Source organism: Accipiter gentilis, chromosome 3, assembly GCF_929443795.1.
Source record: "Accipiter gentilis chromosome 3, bAccGen1.1, whole genome shotgun sequence".
Taxonomy (NCBI): Eukaryota; Metazoa; Chordata; class Aves; order Accipitriformes; family Accipitridae; genus Astur; species Astur gentilis.
Genome location: NC_064882.1, coordinates 9,169,818 through 9,189,069, shown reverse-complemented (window position 1 = coordinate 9,189,069; position 19,252 = coordinate 9,169,818). Strand labels below are relative to the sequence as shown.

Sequence of the window (19,252 nt, the reverse complement as noted above, 5' to 3'; positions counted from 1 at the left end):
CTACAAGCTTGAGCTTGTCACAGATGAGGTCTAAGTATCTCCTTTTACTACAAATACAAGACCAGCGACATTGCTGGTAAAGTGTAATTGAGTTTGGCACATCATATACTGAAAAGCAATAATGAGAATGAGCTGAAAAAGTAAAAAACAAAACCAAGCACAAACCAAAAAACAAACCACCACCAGTATATTTTATATTCACTTCCTCTGGTAGAGGCAGAACCCACCTTTTTTCATGCTGTTCAGAAACAATAGCTGGTTGATGATCAGCGACTGCTTGAACGCAATCAGGCCTGAACGCAGATCGGTGCACTACGCTGACAGCAGGGAGCCCACAGACCTGAAAACAGCCGGACTACTATGGCAACGTGCCAAATGACCTTAAACTATTGCTGACGGTTTATAATGAAAAGCTTCAACCCCAAGGGCAGAATTAAGAAATTACTTGTTATACATGATTCCTACAAAGCAAAGCTTTTTACAAATTCTTCCATAAGCTATGCGCTGTAGTAGGTCCCAAGACGCACCCTTCACAGAAACATCTCTGTGCCGTTAAGACGCTTTTGACAAAAACCATACACGTTAACAAGGCGGCACGTAAAGACACGGGACGTGAATCTCATGAGCACCCGTGGGGACTGCTTTCTGAACACGCTGTATGCGGCGTGCCCCCACCCTGCAGCCCTGCCGCCAGCCGCAGGGCCGCCCCGGCTCTGGGTCTCAGCTGGCGCCCACCACACAGCCCCGTTCCAGGCCAGCACCGGTAATTTCATCAACGGACGGGGGCAAAGAGGCTGGCTTTAACACCACATCCAGACGCACAATAAATGTAAACTGTATTTTAATCTGCCCTGGGCCTTGGCCTTTGCTGGGAGGCCCTTATGCTTTTCCTTGCCTCAGACACGTTCCTCAGGAGGCCCACGGCCGGCCCCGACCTCCGGAGGCGGGACAGCACTGAGAGTGCTCCCACCTCAGCACTCCCCCGCGGCGGGCAGCACCCTCCGCTGCGGTCTACAACCGCCAGAGGCCGTATCGCTCCGCCGCGGCGGGGCTGTGTGCGCATGCGCCGCCGCAGCCGCCTGGTTAGTGCCGGCGCGGTGGGGGCCGGGCAGGGTGGCGATGGCGGCGGGAGGCGGCGGCCGGCGGTGGAGGATGGTCGCGCCTCTCTTGCTCGTTGTGTTTCAGCTGGCGGGCGCCGCCTCAGCTGCCGCCCTGCCCGTAGTCATCAACACGTGGGCGTTTAGGAAGGCCGCGGAGACAGGTGCCCCGGCGGGGGGCCGGGCCGGGCCGGGTGGGGCAGGGCAGGGCAGGGCAGGGCAGTGCCGTTCTGTGCCGATCGCTCGGTGCTCCCTCGGTGCTCCCTCCTCCAGCTGAGGAGCCGGCGGGGGGCTCGGGGTTTTGGCGTAACAACAAAATAAGTCTCTTAGGCGTGACGGCGCGTAGATGTGGCAAGAAGGAACGGGCTGTGACCGTGCTTCCGTTAAACGGCCCTGACTGCCGCCGGGCCGGCCTCCCTGCTGCCGGCTCTGCTCCCCTCACGGCTCAGAGCGAGCCCCGGTACCGGCGGGCAGACTGCGTGAAGTGCCTCTCTGCGAGCTCGGAAAGGGCCTGCGCCGGGTCTCGGGGGAGCTTGGCCCCGGGCCGGGCGTCGGGGTGCCAGGTTACCTTCGTATGGGAAGGGGCCAAGCCCCTGAGCTTGCGTTTGCGTTGATGGCGCTCTGTCGCTGAGCCCTGCTGTTGCCCGGCAGCCTGCAAGCAAATGGTTTTAACTTTCAAGGTTGGGAGAAATGCGTTTAAAAAAAAGGGGTGGGGGTGGGAGGTGTTTATGAGCTGTGGAAATGCTAGAGTAATAACATTCGTTTGCTAGTAGTGTGGTTTACGCTCTTGTGGCTGTTCCCAGTGGTGGCTTGTTTTTAACAGTGCCCTTCAGAGATTCATTCTTGCCCCCGAAGATTTAGATAGTTCTGAATATTATATTTTTGAAGCCCAGTGTTGTTCAGTGATATGCCAAGGCAGGTTTTCCCATGGCAACGTAAATTAGTTGTGGATACTGATTTTTAAAAGGCTCATAGGCTATTTTAGCATAGTAGGGTTGTAAATAACCCCTTACTAGGGAACCCTTGTTCCCTAGTAAATAGGAACCCATAGGAAACCCATAGGAAATGGGTTACCTATAAAGCCTTGTATAGGTCAGAACTGAAATACATTCATGAAAACTGTGAGGCCCTTGCTTTGCAGCTTTCGAAAGCTTGTGTTAAGGCTATTCACAGCAATAAAGGTAATAGGAATTGGAGCAGTACTCCTCGCGCTGAAGTTTATAATAAAGACAAGCATATGTGGAGTTGGATGCTAGGTGTCAAGTCTTACTTTTTCCTTGGTGCAGGCAGTTTCATGCAGTTGCATGCAGCATTTGTGAAGGTGAGGCTTCTTGAGATGGTTGAGACGGTGTAGTAGCTCTGCCAAAAAGAGCCAGGCTGCATGCTTCTGCTGCCTCCCCTGTGCTGGATCTGGCAGATGATGGAGCACCAGAGCCAGCACAAGGAGGAGGAAGCAGAATTGCAGCTGTCAATGGCAGCAAGCTCAGGTATCTTGGAAAATCTTGCCTGAGGTCCAACCTTGTGAAATATTATATGTGCCAAGCCTTCAGGCCCAGTTTTTTCAAGTCGTGTTGTTTGGCATGTCGGTAATGTCTTACAAAACTGCACCATGACCTAGATCCTGAAAAATAGAAGACTAAGTGTTGAGCAGGAGAAGGTGGAAACTGTAATTTCTTTTATATTGTTTCCACTTTCTTTTTGTTCTTATGTAGTTATTGATGTAGGTTTAGCGCTTTTAGATTACTATGTCTTAGATTTTTTTTATGCTGCAGCTGGATACTTGGTGTTCTCATAGGAAGCTTTTGAGGGCTGCTTGTTACAAATGTCTTGGGTTTTTTTTTTTTGGGGGGGGGGGGGAAGGTTGAGATAAAAGTTTTGCTTCTCCCTCCCCCCAAAAGGCTTTAATTAAACAGTGATAATGGTTAGTTCTGTGCAGAGGAGTTTATTTCATACATAGAAGTTGTAATGATTGTTAGTAAATAATACCTTCCCAGTCAGAAAAAAAGCTTCATTTCTCAGTAAGAAACGTTAATCGGATATGCAAGAAAAACAGTATTTAGAAAAGTAATGCTTTACAGTCTTTTGAATATATTTATATTTTGACTTCATTTCACCTATAAGTTACAGTTTATTTTTTTATCCACTTATATACTGCATCTTCATCATGTCCATCTTTAAAACGTTCTTTAAAGCAGTAGTGGAGACTGTTTTCACTGGTGACATTTAATTATTTTGTTCATTATAGCTTGGCGAGTATTACAGTTGGGAGGTTCTGAGCTGGACGCGGTTGAAAGAGGCTGTGGTCAATGTGAGATTGACCAGTGCGATGGGAGCGTGGGATATGGAGGAAGCCCAGATGAAAGTGGAGAAACGACACTGGACGCAATGATTATGGATGGGTAAGAAAAATGCATAGAGAAAAGAATGATCCCTGTAATTTTTAGCACACTTTAATGTAAGGGATTTTACAGAGATCTTTGTTTAGGGCTGACTATGGGACAAGTTGTATGTTAACTTGCGGAACTAGGAAAAATTCTTATCTGATTGGTGGAAGAGTAGCTAAGCATGTTTGTTATTGAATCTTTACATATAGTGCAGTAATCCAGCTCTAGGTATAGCAGTTGCAGAGCAGATGGTTTATAGCATTGTGAGCTTTCCCTTTAGATTCATTCCATAAATATTTAACTTATGGAGCAATGGTCTTCTATACTTTATTTACCATTTAAAGCCGTTCTGGTTAAAAAGTAATTGCAAGTGTTTGGTTCATGTTATGAGTTTATGTAACAAAATAGTTACTCTACTGAAAATATTACTGTGGATGGAGTTACTGTTACTTGAGCAACATCCCCATGCCTGTGAAAGGAAACAATATAGGTATGAAGTTTTTCCCTACTAGTGTGATGCCATCTGTCTATGGCATAGAACAATTAAAGCAATATGTTAAAGGAGGAAGCTTACTAATTTAGGCAAGAACAGATTTTGTCTAATAAAAAAAGGTACAGTTATTCTTGTATTTTTAATAAGATATAAATATTTCTTGTTTCCAGCAACACTATGGAAGTTGGGGCAGTTGCGGATCTCAGGCGTGTAAAAAATGCAATTGGTGTAGCGCGAAAGGTCATTGAATACACTAAGCATACGTTATTAGTGGGAGACTCAGGTAATTATTCCTTTAACTGTTTCCAAGTCATACCCTTTTCTTAAAATGCTTCCGGTTAAAATTGCCATATGTTAATCTTAGTAATATAGGTGGATGAATTCCTTGATGATCAAATGAATCTAGTCAAATAGTTCAGAAGTGTTTACTCTCTTATTACATGTGTATGAATTGGTATAATTCCATTATTTGCACATGACAAGAAAAATACAATTTTATGGTCTTTTCACTAATTCAACTACAAATATTAACGTGTAATCCCAAGGCTTTGCTATTATCACTGATATCAAAGGTATCAAAGATGATTTGATACAAGATACTGTAGAAGCTGTTAGATGTAAATACTTGATTTGAAACCATGGAATAACTTTTTCTAAGGAATGACAGAATTAGTAGACACCACAGTTACATTTAACTATTTTAGTATATATATCTTGAGCACAATTACTAATATTTCATAAAAATATTAGTGAGAAGTTGAATGTAGAAAATTACATTGGGGCTGTACTCCTAGGCACAACAAAAGAGTGATGGCAAACTCAAGGAATAGTTGAGCTTTTAAAATACGAGCTGCTACTGTTAGAATAATACTAGTTTCAAAAGAGGTATACATTCCAGGGAGGTATATGAATACTGAGTGGAAGGTTAGTTGGCTCACAGTTAAGGACTTCTAAAATGTATGTGCCTGCTCAGAAAGAAATGTGGAGATAAGTGTGGAAATTGACATCTGAGCATTAAGGGTGAGTCAAGTGCTTTGAAACTGATAAGACGAGATAAAAGGAATCTTGAAGGAATTAATGTGTACAGAATGATAGAGAAATAAATGCAATGGCAATTTTTTGATGGAGTAAAATAGGCAATACAGGAAGGTGAGGACAGTGTTTGACAAGGTCTGAAAAAAGGGAGAGACGTTTGCAGATTCTATTTAATTCAAGCAGTTGGCCATGATTAGATTACAAGTGGCTTTGGTAAGAGAGATTTCACAAGTGATGCTGAAAAAGAAATTGGTCAGGTGTTAAATAGAGGAGGAAGAAATGCTCATAATACTCCTTTCCCGGTCATTGGTAGTTATCAAAATATTTTTAACTTTTGATTGGTAGAATGAGCAAAAAAGATAAGGAAGATGAAGAAGCGGAAGAATTAAAGTGCTGATTTAAAATTTATTTTCCAGCCTAAGGATTTTGCCCTTTGCATAATGGAGTCATGTGGACAAGGCTGTTATGTTGAGTCCTTGATGTCAGTGAGAACTTCCTCAGAATACACTGTCTAGCAGTAGTGGCAAAAGAAAGACAGAAGAGCTGAAGATATAACTGAGTAAAAATTGGAGATGGTAATAAATGTTAGTGAATGAATCAAAGCAGTGGAGAAATTGAGAAAGAATAGTATTTCTTGTGAAGGAATGTATTTTCTGTGGAAATATGAACATGGATAAAGGAAGCTGTAGTTGTCTTTACCAGGTGAAGATTGGTAAGGATTAAATAGGGCTATAGCTTCGGAAGAACACATTTGAACCTTCAAATCAGCATATGAGAGAAATGACAGTTTCTTTTCTAAAGAAAAATATTTGCATTTTCACTAGAAAAGTTAGCTAAAATAGTAAAACCTTTTCATATAAATGTATATAAACTCTGCAGGCTTTTTTTATTCAAGACACAAAATTGCTGAGATTCCTTATTTTTTTCCCCCAAAAACTAAATTGCACTTTTATTTGAGTATATTTAGTGAATATAGTACAGGAAAGTCTGTGTGCCTCCTAAAATTTCAGTTCTATGAGTGGCTGACACCAGAGGAGGCAAGCTGTGGCACACATTAATTTTCAGTTGATCATTTTTAAATGTGTGACCTGTACATTGTTCCTGGCAGTAAAGTTTTAATGAAGGTAATATGACATTTTCCTCTTCAGTGTTAAAACACTGATGTATTCCGTTAGTGCCATGACTCCTGAATAGTCCTCACAGTTCTGCTTTCTTTGACTCAAAAAATTGAAGTTCAAGGTATTTAAAATCTTCTGGTACACAGAGAACTTAAGGAGGAGGTGGTATTACAGAATCAAAGAATGGTTGAGGTTGCAAGGGACTTGAGGTCTTCTGATCTTACCTCCCTGCTCAAGCAGAGCCCCCTAGAGCTGGTGTCCAGGACCATGTCCAGATAGTTTTTTAGTATCTCCAAGGAGGGGGACTCCACAACCTCTGAGCAATTTGTTCACCCTCAGAGTGAAGAAGTGTTTCCTGCTGTTCGGAGGGAACCTCCTGTGTTTCAGTTTGTGCCCGTTGCCTCTTGTCCTGTCACTGGGCACCACTGAAAAAGGTCTGGCTTGGTCTTCTTTACACCCTCCCTTCAGATATTTTTATACACTGATGAGATCCCCCCTGAGCCTTTTCTTTTCCAGGCTGAAGAGTCCCAGCTCGCAGCCTTTCCTCATAGGAGAGATGCTCCAGTCCCTTAATGACCTTTGTGGCCCTTTGCTGGACTGTCTGCAGTACGTCCATGTCTCTTTTGTACTGGGGAGCCCAGAACTGGATGCCTCACTCCAGGTGTGACCTCTCCAGTGCTGAGTAGAAGGGAAGGATCACCTCCCTCGACCTGCTGGCAGCACTCCCAATCTGGAGCTTAACCTGTTATCTGCCTTTGCTGCAAGAGCACATTGCTGGCTGACATTCAGCTTGCTGCCCACTGGAACCAGGTCTTCTGCCAAGCTGCTTTCCCCCTGGGTGGCCCCAGCATGTACTGGTACATGGGGTTGTTCCTCCCCAGGTGCAGGACTTTGCAATTCTTTTTGTTGAACTGCATGAGGTTCCCATCAACCTGTCGAGATCACTTTAGATGCCAGCATAACCTGGTGCTTCAGCCACTCCTCCCAGTTTTGTATCATCTGCAAAATTTGCTGAGGGTACATATACTCTGCCCCATCATGCAGGTCATTAACTAAGATATTGAACGTTACTGGACCCAGTATTGACCCTAGTGGTACACTGCTGGTTACTGGCTCCAACTAGACTTTATACCACTGATCACTGCCCTCTGAGCTCAGGCCTTCAGCCAGTTTTTAGTCCTTGTATTGGCTGGATGAGCAGACAGTGAGTTCATCAACTTCTCTGTGTGGAGCTTATGGGGAACAGTGTCAAAAGCCTTACGGAAGTCAAGGTAGACAATAGCCACTGCTCTTGTCTCATCTACCAGGCCAGTTGTTTCATCATAGATGGTTAGCAGGCTGATCAAGCATGAGTTCCCTTTTGTGAAGCCGTGCTTGCTATTCCCAGTCACCTTCTTGTCCTTCGTGTGCTTGGAAATGGTTTCCAGGGTTAGTTGTTCCATCATCTTCTCAGTGATCGAGGTGAGGCTGACTAGCCTATAGTTCCCTGCTTCCTACTTCTTGCCCTTGGTGTAGCTTTTGTTGAACAGATAGAGATAACAACACTGATCACTTCTTACACTGTTCTTGTTAAAAGAACTGCTTTCTCCCTTCATTGCCTAATTTCTTTAGGACAAATCTTAGAAGACTAGCAATAAAGGCCATGTATATCAATGTAGAACTTAGTCTGGTGAGGGACATTCAGTGCAGAATGATTACAAATGAGGAAAAGAATAATTACTTTTGGTTATCATCTGCCAAGAAATTTTCAGGTTTGTCTCAAGCAGATTGGAAAGTTTCATAATCACAGTGTGCTTGACCTTTTCCCTTTTTGTCCTAGCAATGCTTAGACCAATAATCCAAGTAAAAAGTTCAGAGACGAACTCTGCTTCCTGGAATAAAAACAAGGCTTCAGAAGTCATGAAAGAATGATTGACAAACAGGCACAAGCACAATTTTACCTTAACAAAAACAAACAAAAAACCCAACAAAAAAAAAAAACCAAACCGACTACAAAAACCCTGCCTGTTTGTTCTAGAAATGGGAAAATAAATATTTGTTTAATTGAAGCTGTCAGTTTTCTTTTCCTCTGAGTGCAGAGACTTTAATTGTGTCAGTTTTTAAGGAAAACACAGAAAAGTCCAGAAATAATTGAAGGCTTTTCTTAACTCTTGTTCAGCTGTGTCCTGTAGTGACATTATTATCAAGGATTGCTAACATAAATTGTTCAAGCTTCTAAATCTAGCAACAGTATCTGTTACTAGGTAATATCAAAGGTATCTACAACTAAAAGATGAGAGAAGAGTTGATCTTTTTTCTTTTCCCTTTTCCTAACTATAAAAGCCATTTTTACAAGTGCAGCATTCTTCCATTGCTTGTTTTGGTATTTCTTTTGCTCCCTTGACACTTATTGCATTAATTTTGAAAACAAGGAAGCAGTCACTTTTAAAGCTGCAAGGAAGAAGTGTAATACGATGTAAACTGGTGGATTGATTTCTGCAAATACCGGTGGTTTAGTGGCAAATGTTGTGCCACTATGTTACTTACTTTTCATAAAAGACTAGCTTTATAAGGAAAATACACTATTATTTGTATCACTTATGCAAACATTTGTGACACACAGAGCCCAGACCGCTCTTGCTCTGTTATTTGTGTCCCGTTGATTAACAGATTTGAATTTGTTTCTTTTTCAATGGTGAAACTTATATGTATTAACATAGTTACAGTGAATTGAGGAAATTTTATATTGCCAGTAATGCAGTTGTATATCACTATAATGGCTGATACTGCTCTCTGAAGAAATACTTCTCATCTCCATAGATAATGTAGAATTTCTTGATTTCTAGATAACATTACATGAATGCATTATCATAAAATGTATGAAAGTGTGAATAAATTAATAGTTTTGGTTTTTTGTTGCTTTTAAAGCCTCCCTGTTTGCTGTAAGAATGGGGTTTCCATATGAAGATTTAACTACCCAAAAATCTCTTTCGGTGTATTCGAAGTGGCTTAATCAAAGCTGTCAGCCAAACTACTGGAAGGTACAGTGCAGTGGTGGTGGTGAAGCGGGGGATTAGAAAGTCAGTAATGCAGCAGTGCCTCTTTATTTCAGCTTGTGTTGAAGTTGTGCTTTACATGTGAAGAAGAAAAAAAAGTTTTGCTTATTAAACAGAACAAACTTGGAATTACCAAGCATTTGGTAGATTTGGGAAGAGTATATATCTAGCTCTTATTTCTTAGATCCTGCTGTTTTTGACATTGCTGCAGTAGCATTTTGGTTGGGGAAATTTTTTACCTCTAAATTTGAGCAGGACTTCTGAAACTGAAGTAGTGCATGTATTTTTGATGCATATATAAATTTCTGAAAGAAAATCTTACAGTAGCAATTAAGGTCCTTAAATAGAGTGGCTTTATGCAGACCTGTGAACACATCACATTAGTGCAGCTGTCTGTGTTAAACTTGCCTATTGTGGTGAGTGGTTTTTTTGTTTTGGGATTGGTGTTGCAGATTTCTACCTGTTTGTACACTCTCTTTATTGTTTCTTGGATATGAAATATTGCATTGCTGAACCATTTTAATTCAGTACATGTTCTGTTTTTCAGTTGGGAAAATATCTTGACTATGATACTGACGATGTAATATCTTGATGTGACAGTAAAACAAGCTCAGTTCATCTGGTTGATTTTTTTAGATTGAAAATTTTCTTAATTTTGCTGAAGGATGAGCTTTTTTTGATCATTCAGTTGAGCAAAAGAGAATCTTTAATTTGAACAATATAACTTTCTAGTAGGAAAAACTTCTTACCTTATAATACTGGAAGTCAGTCTTCATTCTTTAAGCAAAACAACTTGTGGGATTTCCGTACAGCTGTATAATTTAAGTATTGGGTGTCTGATACATGTATAGTAGGTTATAGGTATTGATTGTAGTATTTTTTAAGTTTATCTGTAATGAAGCATAATACGTTATTCATGCAAATAACAAAATAATTACAGAATGTGGTACCAGACTCTTCAAAATCCTGTGGACCATACAAACGGCCTGAAAAAGTAACTTGTAAAGAAGAACAGACCATCTCACAAAGAAGTGTTCATAATCATGATACTATTGGTAACAACCTTTGGTAACTCTGATGATTTGGGTTTTTTTTTTTCTCATTCTTCTACAGATTAAATCATAGTGATTTTAAAGAAAAGTATTTTATATAGGCATTATTTTCTATTTATAGTGGTTTCAAGATTGTGTTACTTACATGTTAGGATGGAGCACCTAAAAGTAGGATTTGTTTTTGGTTTTTTTTTCCAGTGCTCTAGCTGCACAGCTACTTGCTTCATTTTTTACCCATTTGTTAATTGCCCTACTGCTTTTCCCTCAGGTATCTTGGCATAATTGCTTGGGCAGGTATGGATGCTTAGAAAACTGATGAAGGTTAAAAAAAATATTATTTTTATTTTGATTATGGTTAACTTGGGTCAAGTCTTCCCCGTGGCTGTTGGACCAACCTAAAAGCCTTTGCAGTGGTGGAAGAAATGGGTAAACAGTTAGTCCTGTTGCCAACCAAAAGCAATGTTTGTCAAACAGTCCTTAAACACACAAAATAAAGCTTACTTTCATTTTTCTTCTATTCTGGCTTTTTACTAAATCAATACATTTCTAAAGAAACTACTATGTTTAAAACAGGTTAGCAGTAGTAGTCCCCAGATATTTCTAAGAGTTTACTGATTGAGGACTGTTAATTGCTAAGCCTGTAAGCTGATTAATGAGCAGCTCAGACAAAGGACTGGAGCAGTTACAGATTCATGTCTTTCAAAGCTTTATACTTTGTAGTCTTGAAACTTGCACTTTTTGGTTTAGTCTGGATTTTTCTCAGTTTAGCAGTTCAGAACTTTCTGCCTGACAGTATTTGCAATACCAAGAATTAAAATGTCGTTTCAGTATGAATCTTCTTGGCTTTCAGTCCACCCTACTAATAACCGATTAATGTTCTACAGCAGTCAGGCAACCTACCAAATTCTCAAGTTGGTAGGTAGCTTTCTTTACTGGGATGTACAGTAAATGATGGCGCTTATATTTGTACTTCAAGTTGTCCCACCCCATTGTTCGTTTTATATATGAAATATCTCCTTGACTAACACATTTTGAGAAGGGTCTTTATTTAGAATGCATTTAGGAAGTTGGTAGGAACTGATGCCCTTCCAGTCTTTTTGCAGAGGGTAATGGTGGCCATAGAGTCAGTGCCTCTATGCTTTTAGCTTCTACTGGTCAGGAGACTTTTCTATGGAAGGAGGTACTGCTTAGTGAGGTCAGAGAATTTGAATTCTGCTTCTTGGCTCTCACTTTGTACTGGAGTTTGATGCTAGGAACAATTTTTGCCATCTTGACAAGATGAAGTCTTGCTTTATGGAGAAGCAGCTCATCCCAAATCCTGTTCCAAGTTCCAATCTGAGCTTCTCTAACGAGGCAGTGGCTTCCTTATCAGCACAAAAGTAGCAAGGGGTAGGCTCATCCACACATTTGATTGCCTGTCATGTAATTCTTGTTAATTTGGTAGACAGTATTTCACCTTCTGCCAAATATAAGCTCATCCTTCTGACTTTTTTTTTTAATCTCCCTTAAGCACCATTTATAATTTCCAAAATTTGTTGTTCTGGTGGTACTGATGCAGGATGTGATGACACCAGGTACTTCTTGTCTACTAGTTAACATAGGTGTATATCAGGAGACAGTGGCTGCTTTGGCAGCAGTAACATACAGCTCTGAACAGTGTGGCAGTCACTGTTTTAGATTCCATTCTGAGTTCTTGTAATACACCCAAAAAGTTTCCCAATGTGTTTTACAAAGAACTTGTTTTCTATGAAAGTACAACTTTTCTGTGTTTCAGGATATCAGTAACTTTAACAGTCTGGGTGTTGTGGTTCTGTTTGATAACCATAGTGCCAATTCAACAAAATTGTTAGGAGTGTTTCTGAATGTTTCATCCCTATTGAATATTTTAGGTATGGTTGTAATTGGTGCGAGTGGAACCGTTGCTTCTGGGACATCTACTAATGGTGCAGTCCACAAAATTCCAGGGTTGGTATGTCTGGTTTACAAAAAACTTTTTTTCTCATCTCATTTCCTATCACAAAATGTTCTTGCTTATTTCTGGGGACTGCCATAAATCTTAATACTGAGAAACTGATTCAGTTGCAAGATGATTTGTGTTTGTTGAAAGAATGTTTTTTTTCAGCTGGCTTAATTCACCATACAGAGACACAAACAACTGGCACAGTTGTGAGGCAGCTTGTAAGGCAAGGCACCAGAGACAAATGAGCATTCCAGAGAGGTGCACAGTCTCCAAAGCAATGTACATAGAATCAAAGCCCCAGGCCTGTATTTTGTCTTTGAGGTTTTTTTTCTACCCAGTTAGGAATCTTGTCTGTCAACCAAGTCAGACAACTTCTGGATTTAGCAACAAGTTATTGAACGTACTAATGTCCCCAGCTGCTTACTGTTGCCTACTGGCTAAACCTTACTGCCCTAACTATAGTCAGTGTAATAAAAACCACTTGTGCATTGGAGGCGGATTAAGCCTCAGGTCAGTCAGGTTATCACAGATCACTTTTATTGGTAGTTTTAAGACAAGACTTCTGACTGCAGTGGAGTGACCTCTTTACCTGTTCTGTTCTCCTTTGGGTTTAACACTAACCCAGCTGGAGGCAGTAAGATTGACAAAGTTAAAAGTGTGCCCAAGTCATAAGAGTATTCCAGTATCAGGCCAAGACCTATTATCTTAATGCAATCCTGCTGGAATTTGTAAATTACAGTTTTCTATAGTTTCTAGTTTTTGTTTTTTCCCATTGTTCACTACAGCCGTGTAGGAGATTCTCCCATAGCTGGAGCAGGATCCTATGCGGATAGTACAGCCGGAGGAGCTGCAGCCACTGGGGATGGTGACACCATGATGCGGTTCTTACCCAGGTTTGTCCTTAGGGCAGGCTTCACTAGCTTTCTCTAGCAAAATGTGAACTCAGCAAATGAAGTAATTGCTAAAAAAAGACAGTCTGACTTACTGGCTGCTGAAGTGGGAGTAAAGGAATGAATGGAAGGGGAAAGAATAGTAACAGAATCAAGTCATCCTTATGATCTGTCTTAAAAGAAGTGACTTCTTAAATATCTTGATGACAGATCCCTTAATACTGCCAAGCTGTGAGCAAACAGGCAGCAGGTAATGAGTATATTCCCAGCCTGCATGCTTTTTAACAGAACCAATTAACTTTCTCCTTCAAAGTGTTTTGTTGTGTGGGAAATTAGTGTTATAAATTGTAGAAAGGATAAGGGTTGAGGCTCAGATTACTCATGAGGGTGGGGAGGTGTCACTGTAACAATCCTATGAAATTGCATCTAATTTGAAACTGGAAGAGGTGTTTTAGTGCTGTTGTTGTGGTTGTGTAACCTGTGTAAAATATGGCTGTTCTCATCACTTGACAGTCTTGACAGTCATTCTTATGGGTCATTCTCAGTGAGAATGAGTTATGGAAGTCCATGCTGAACATAATGGGCACTGATGCTTGAAGGAAAATATAGCAGTGGCCTTCATGTTACTCAAGTGCTTTTTTTGAAACTCTAGCAGTTATGAATGCCTACTAGTTGTTGCGTATTTACAAATGTCCTCAATGAGTTTCAAGCTGTCACAAGCCAGTCTTGAAATACAAGGCAATTGACAACTTCATGAATTATCTTGAGGTATCAGATACCAACAGTAGTAGTGAGTTGAGCTCCACTATGAGGTTAATCAATAAAAGCTTACATTACAGTTTAGCAGCCTTAAGGATTTGGCTGTAATGCTTAAAACATTTTGTCTTGGCACTAACGGGTTTTAGAAAAAAACTTAGGCTAGGTGGTTAATCACAGGTTCCTTGTAGATACAGATCTTCCCTAATTCCATGTAATTTAGATACTCCCACATGAAAACAAGGCATAGAATTGACCTGCAAGAAGTGAAGGAAGTGTCAAATAAAGGGCAAAATTGCTAGTATTTTCTGTCTGCCACCTTTGAGATAGTAACATCTTACTGAATTTGTATTAGTGAAGAAACTCCTGTGAAATATAGCTTTATATTCAGATAGTTATCTTTAGATAACTTGAACCTATTTGATTGTTAGAATAAATGAAAGATAACAGGGAGTCTCAAAATGCAAGGAAAGTTCTGTGGTACTTTGATAACATGTATAGTTAATGCTATCTGTGGATGAGTTGTCATGTAACAAGAGTGGCTTGGTCTTGGTATATGCATCTTTCATCAAAACAAAATCTAGTGGTGTTTGCTTGTAAGTTATATTACATGTTATCTTTTAATCTTCAGGTTCTGAAAGAAAATGACAACAAAAGTAATTTTTTTGCCTCTGAGGACGTTTTGGAAATGCAACTGATTCATCTCAAGCAATGCCAATATAGTAATTTGTCTAATGATAGTGTAGATACAAAGGAAGTTCATTTTGATTACTCTTTCATTTAGAGTAAGATTTTTTTTTTTAAATTGGCTTGCAAAAAATTTGAAAGTGGCTCAAAGTCTTGATCAAAACATTGTACCTTCATATTCATGAAATAATGTGTCAATTTTGAGGTTTTCAGAAACTCAAGTTTTTTCTGAAAGATCTTTAATGCTTACCAAAATCAATAATTTATCGGTAATGTAATATTAGAGGTCAAATTTCTTCATAAAATTATCTTGACATTGGCCTTTTTGACATTAAAAGTTATTATTACTTTTCAAACTTAATCATGTAATGCAAAATAAAAGCCACTAACTCTATAACTGCTTCTTTGTAGTTCTTTAACTGATCTGTTGCTTAGCCTCTTCTACTGCAAATGATCAGAGTTATCCCAGGTTTGGTCCTGCCTTAGAATGATAGATGACTTAGATGACATCTTGCAGTCACTTTTAGTCCTGTTTCTAATTATTTTTCACATAGAACTTTAGTAATAATTGCCAATATCAAGTTTGGCTAAAGTTTATTTATCGTGTGTTTCCATTATTCAAATAAACCAAGGTGTCTGAATGGTATTTTAGAGTATATAACCTGAGTATGGCTGACTGGGTGTGGCATTGGTTGTTTGGGTTTTTTTTTTTTAGTTATCAAGCTGTGGAGTATATGAGGATGGGAACAGACCCAACAGTAGCCTGTCAGAAAGTTATTTCCAGAATCCAGAAGTATGTTCCAAAGTTCTTTGGTGCTGTTATATGTGCCAATACAACTGGAAGTTATGGTATGTATTTTGCTTAACAGACAAAGCTTGTTGACTCTAACTAGGTCACAGAAGTACAAAACCAAAGGTGGGTTTTAAAGCAGAAGTTTTTAATTATTCTTTGAACACTGCAGCAATACTGGCCATTCATAATATCAGAAGCTCGTTAACAGGGCAACTGTGTCCTGGTGTGGGCTTGAGATACTTTAATTTTTCCTGTGCATTTTGGTGTCTTAGACTTTCACAAAATTTATGCAAGTCTTAATAAAAAATCAAAAATATGTACAACCTTCATGTGTTTTCCTGGACTGTGTATGATTAATTTGAAGGTTTTTAAAAGAGATGCTTATGCCTTCTCTAGATATGGCATAAGGCAGGGAGAATGTGAATGTTAAGCATAGCTTCAAAGCAATCCAAGATCAGTCATTGTGCCAGGCATCTCATTAGTGAACTCTTAGATCAGTAGGAAATACAATTTGCTAATCAACGTGGCTTATTTAGTTAGACTGCTTATTGCTGTTCTTTGATCTCTTATTTCCCATAGTTCTGTGTTTAAGAGATTAGTGTTGGAGGAACTCATTAAGTTAATCAGGATTGAAAGAGGGAGAGAGGTTTTCCTAACTTAGATTACTGTTTTGAATTGTATTGTAAAGGCATTAATTGCACTACAGCAGTCAGTAGCACTGTATTTTTACTTAAAAATTAAATATTTTCAAGTTGTCTTGGGTTAAACAGATTGTAAAAGAATAATTACACCATTGTAGTAGAATTAGTAACTGGGTCTTTACATGGTAAGGTACAATGACAAAGACACTAATCCTAAATGTAGCAAATTACACTTTTTTCTTTTTTCCTTCTTTTCTAGGTGCTGCATGTAATAAAATTCCAGGATTCACGCAGTTTCGCTTCATGGTTTCTAGCCCTTTGCTAAGTCAGCCAACTGAGCAAGTAGTAGATTGCATTTAATTTCTTTTGTCCTATTAACATCTAAACTTAGAGGAGGAAAGCACTAAGGTTCCCCAGGTGTTACTTTTTAAAATGGTTGTTCATTTTCAGTGTTGCATAATCATGTAAACAAGTACAAAGGTGTGTTGATGGTGCAGCTACTACTTCACTGTTTTTAATATTTTCTACTTTATGGCTTTGTGTAGTACAGCTAAACTTAATGTGTAGTTTCCTAATGTAATTATCTTGGTAACTTATTTCTAAATGATTGTAGACTGGTACTGTAATCTAGAGTGAGGTTTAAAAACCTGAATCTATGTAGTTTAAGGGAAGTGAACACAGTTGCAAAATTATAATTAGTGCTGACACTTTCACAGTTAGCATAGGCAATTCATCGCTGCTTAAAAATCTATATCTAAGTGAAGTGGCTGAAATTGATGTGCTTCACTACTGAGGTCTCTTAAGTCATTAATTTAGTAGGCATTACCTTACATCCCAACTCAATTTTTAAACTTTTGCAAACCTGACCATCAAACTGTGGCTCTAAATATCACAAAAAAGTTATCTGTTGTATATTTACTTCCAAGTAAAGCTAAGTTTCACCTGCTTTTTGGGGAAAGTAGAGCTTTGGTCACTGGAGAAAAACTTTTAAAGAGAGCTCATAAAGTAGATAGGTGGTCATGTGCATGCAAAGAGACCAAGTGTATAATGTCTCTTATAGTCTGTCTGTTTTCATAAGAACTAAGTAGCCAAAAGTGATGAGTGGTAACGATTGAACTGGACTTTCGCTTTGCCATTTAAAAACATATTTGGGAGAAATCTAGAATAAAGGGCAGGGAAGGGGGAGGAGCTCTGTCTCTACATGTGAGACTTATTTTGCCTTTCTATAAGATTTAGCTCAGGTTTTCTTTTCTCTTGAAAATTGCATGCACATGCTGACAAGCAAGGAAACAGAGTTGAAGAGTAGTGGAGAAGATTTGAAAGCTTTAAGACATAAGGAGCCTCTCCTTGTGGATCTTTCTAACTTGTTTCACAACAGCGGAGAATACGTTTGAATAGAAAGGATATCGAAACATCCCTGCTAGTACAAGCCTTCAAGTAGTATGGCGTTGACTCTAACTGGATGTGAAGACAGGTGGAAATCTTCCTGACACCTTTTTTTGTAGTGGAAGTTATGAATCTTAATCACAGTGATTTCCTTGTCACTAATATGCTGTACGCTTGCCCTTTCCTGTAGCACATCTACCCCTGCAAAGGACCAGTTGCGTACCTAAAGCATGACAATTACCTACAGCTGACAAAGCTGGGTTTGTCACTTTATCTTTCTGTGTCTAGAGATACCAGGATTCATTTGTAATAGAATTTCAGCATCTGGAGGATTGTTCCATGGGTATTTGAAGATCTGTTTGATCATTTTCTTAACTTGGTGGCTTGCTGATCCTTTGGTTGAATCTTTGCTAAACTTGAGCTAGGAAAAGTTAAAAGGGGGAGCAAGTAAAATGAGCATGTCTTGTCATAAATACTTTAATTATTCATTGTCTACTTGAATAAAATTGTTGAGTAATAAAAGCACACCTTAGTGTATCATTTATAAGTAAGGTTGTTTAGATGCTTGGGTGTTGTGCTTTAGAATGATTGTTGCCTTATATTCTGAGTTGGTATCTTTGAAGGTTAGGAAAAAACATTCAAACTAGAATAGTCATCTTTAATGGCCTGCTGTTGAACTTCATCAACAATGTAATTTATATGGTGATTCACTTTTGTCACCAGATCTTTAGAGCATCTCATAGCACAGGGTTCACTATAGGTCACAACAAGCTGTAGTCAAAGAAGCTCTTGCTGAATATATCTGCACTGGATTAAGTTAAGTTTTCTACCTGTCCTGCCTATAACCCTTCTGCCATGGCTGCTGTATCTTCACATAAATCAGGCAGTGAAGTGTAAATAGATTAATAAATCCCAATGATTGTTACTTTGGAGATAGCGTTGTGGATTGTGAAAATAGAAGATTCAGTACTGCCAGCTGAGTGGTAATATCTCAAACTGCTGCAGCTGAATCCACCAGGATTCATTTTTGAGGGAGGTTGGGAACATCCATGGCTTGCTTTCTAGTGTGCTTATGCCACTCTGTACTAGCTAGTGTATGCCTCTAGAGGCTGTGAGTGCTCATGCTGAAAGATCATGAGTGTTCTGTAACAGTGTACCTGAAGTCACTAAGTTACTGCATAGTTAGCTCATCTATACATGAACTCATCTGCATGAGACATATGTACTAATACATGTGGTTTAATAATGTAGATTGCTTTGTCATGCTGAATTAGTTACCGTAACTGAAAGGGTTAGTTTGTGTAAACTATTTTAATATATTGTTAATTTGACAGTATATTAAATTATAATATTTATACATGTGCTGTTCTGATGTTATGGACAGAATTCTGAATTAAAAAAATAATTTGCTCAATATTTTGTATTAAAAGTATTTCTTTAAAGGTTGTTAGTAGTAGTGCTGTTTTATGCTTAGCAGACACATGAGGTTTTTTTAAGAAAGCTTTTTACAGGTACAAAACCTTGCCAAAAGTAAGCAAAAACAGTTTCTGCTGTGGTTGTAAAAAAAAATCTTACTGTTTCTGTTTTCAAGGAATTTTGTATTTTTACATTTTTACTCTCAAACTTTTACTACAAAACACAGAAAAAACCTACACAGAATATGAGTACTTGCAAGTTAGTGGTACAGTTTAATGCTTCCTGTTTGTAAAGTTATGAGTCCAAATGTGTTTAAAGTTCATTAGCTTCTAGCTAGCCTGCTTTTTTCTATTTCTAAAACTTCTTACAAAATTATCGCTTTACCCAATGTAGACACACGAATCTTAGCTCAGTGCTCTAAGAAAGCCAACTATGCCATGTTTTTGTATGCCACTGAATTTTTCTTTAATAAAGCAATCTGTGTGAACCCTGACAGTGTTTTATATGCA

The 19,252-nt window shown here is 39.1% G+C and overlaps 1 protein-coding gene across 1 annotated transcript; it reads left to right on the top strand.

Moving 5' to 3' along the window:
• The first annotated feature begins 1,099 nt into the window (after positions 1-1,099).
• AGA (aspartylglucosaminidase) lies at positions 1,100-17,852 on the top strand. The gene is made up of 9 exons (XM_049832640.1): positions 1,100-1,261; positions 3,343-3,496; positions 4,145-4,257; positions 9,035-9,147; positions 10,103-10,217; positions 12,104-12,179; positions 12,960-13,067; positions 15,223-15,356; positions 16,201-17,852. Exons 1-9 carry the CDS (start codon positions 1,120-1,122, stop codon positions 16,299-16,301), a joined length of 1,056 nt encoding a protein of 351 aa, XP_049688597.1. The 5' UTR covers positions 1,100-1,119; the 3' UTR covers positions 16,302-17,852.
• The last annotated feature ends 1,400 nt before the right edge of the window (positions 17,853-19,252 follow it).

Excerpts from the sequence above, each read along its gene's own strand:
- AGA (XM_049832640.1), top strand. The coding sequence starts at position 1,120 with ATGGCGGCGGGAGGCGGCGGCCGGCGGTGGAGGATGGTCGCGCCTCTC. Across the intron at positions 10,218-12,103 it reads TCATAATCATGATACTATTG|GTATGGTTGTAATTGGTGCG; the intron begins GTAACAACCTTT and ends TGAATATTTTAG. Across the intron at positions 13,068-15,222 it reads ATGATGCGGTTCTTACCCAG|TTATCAAGCTGTGGAGTATA; the intron begins GTTTGTCCTTAG and ends TTTTTTTTTTAG.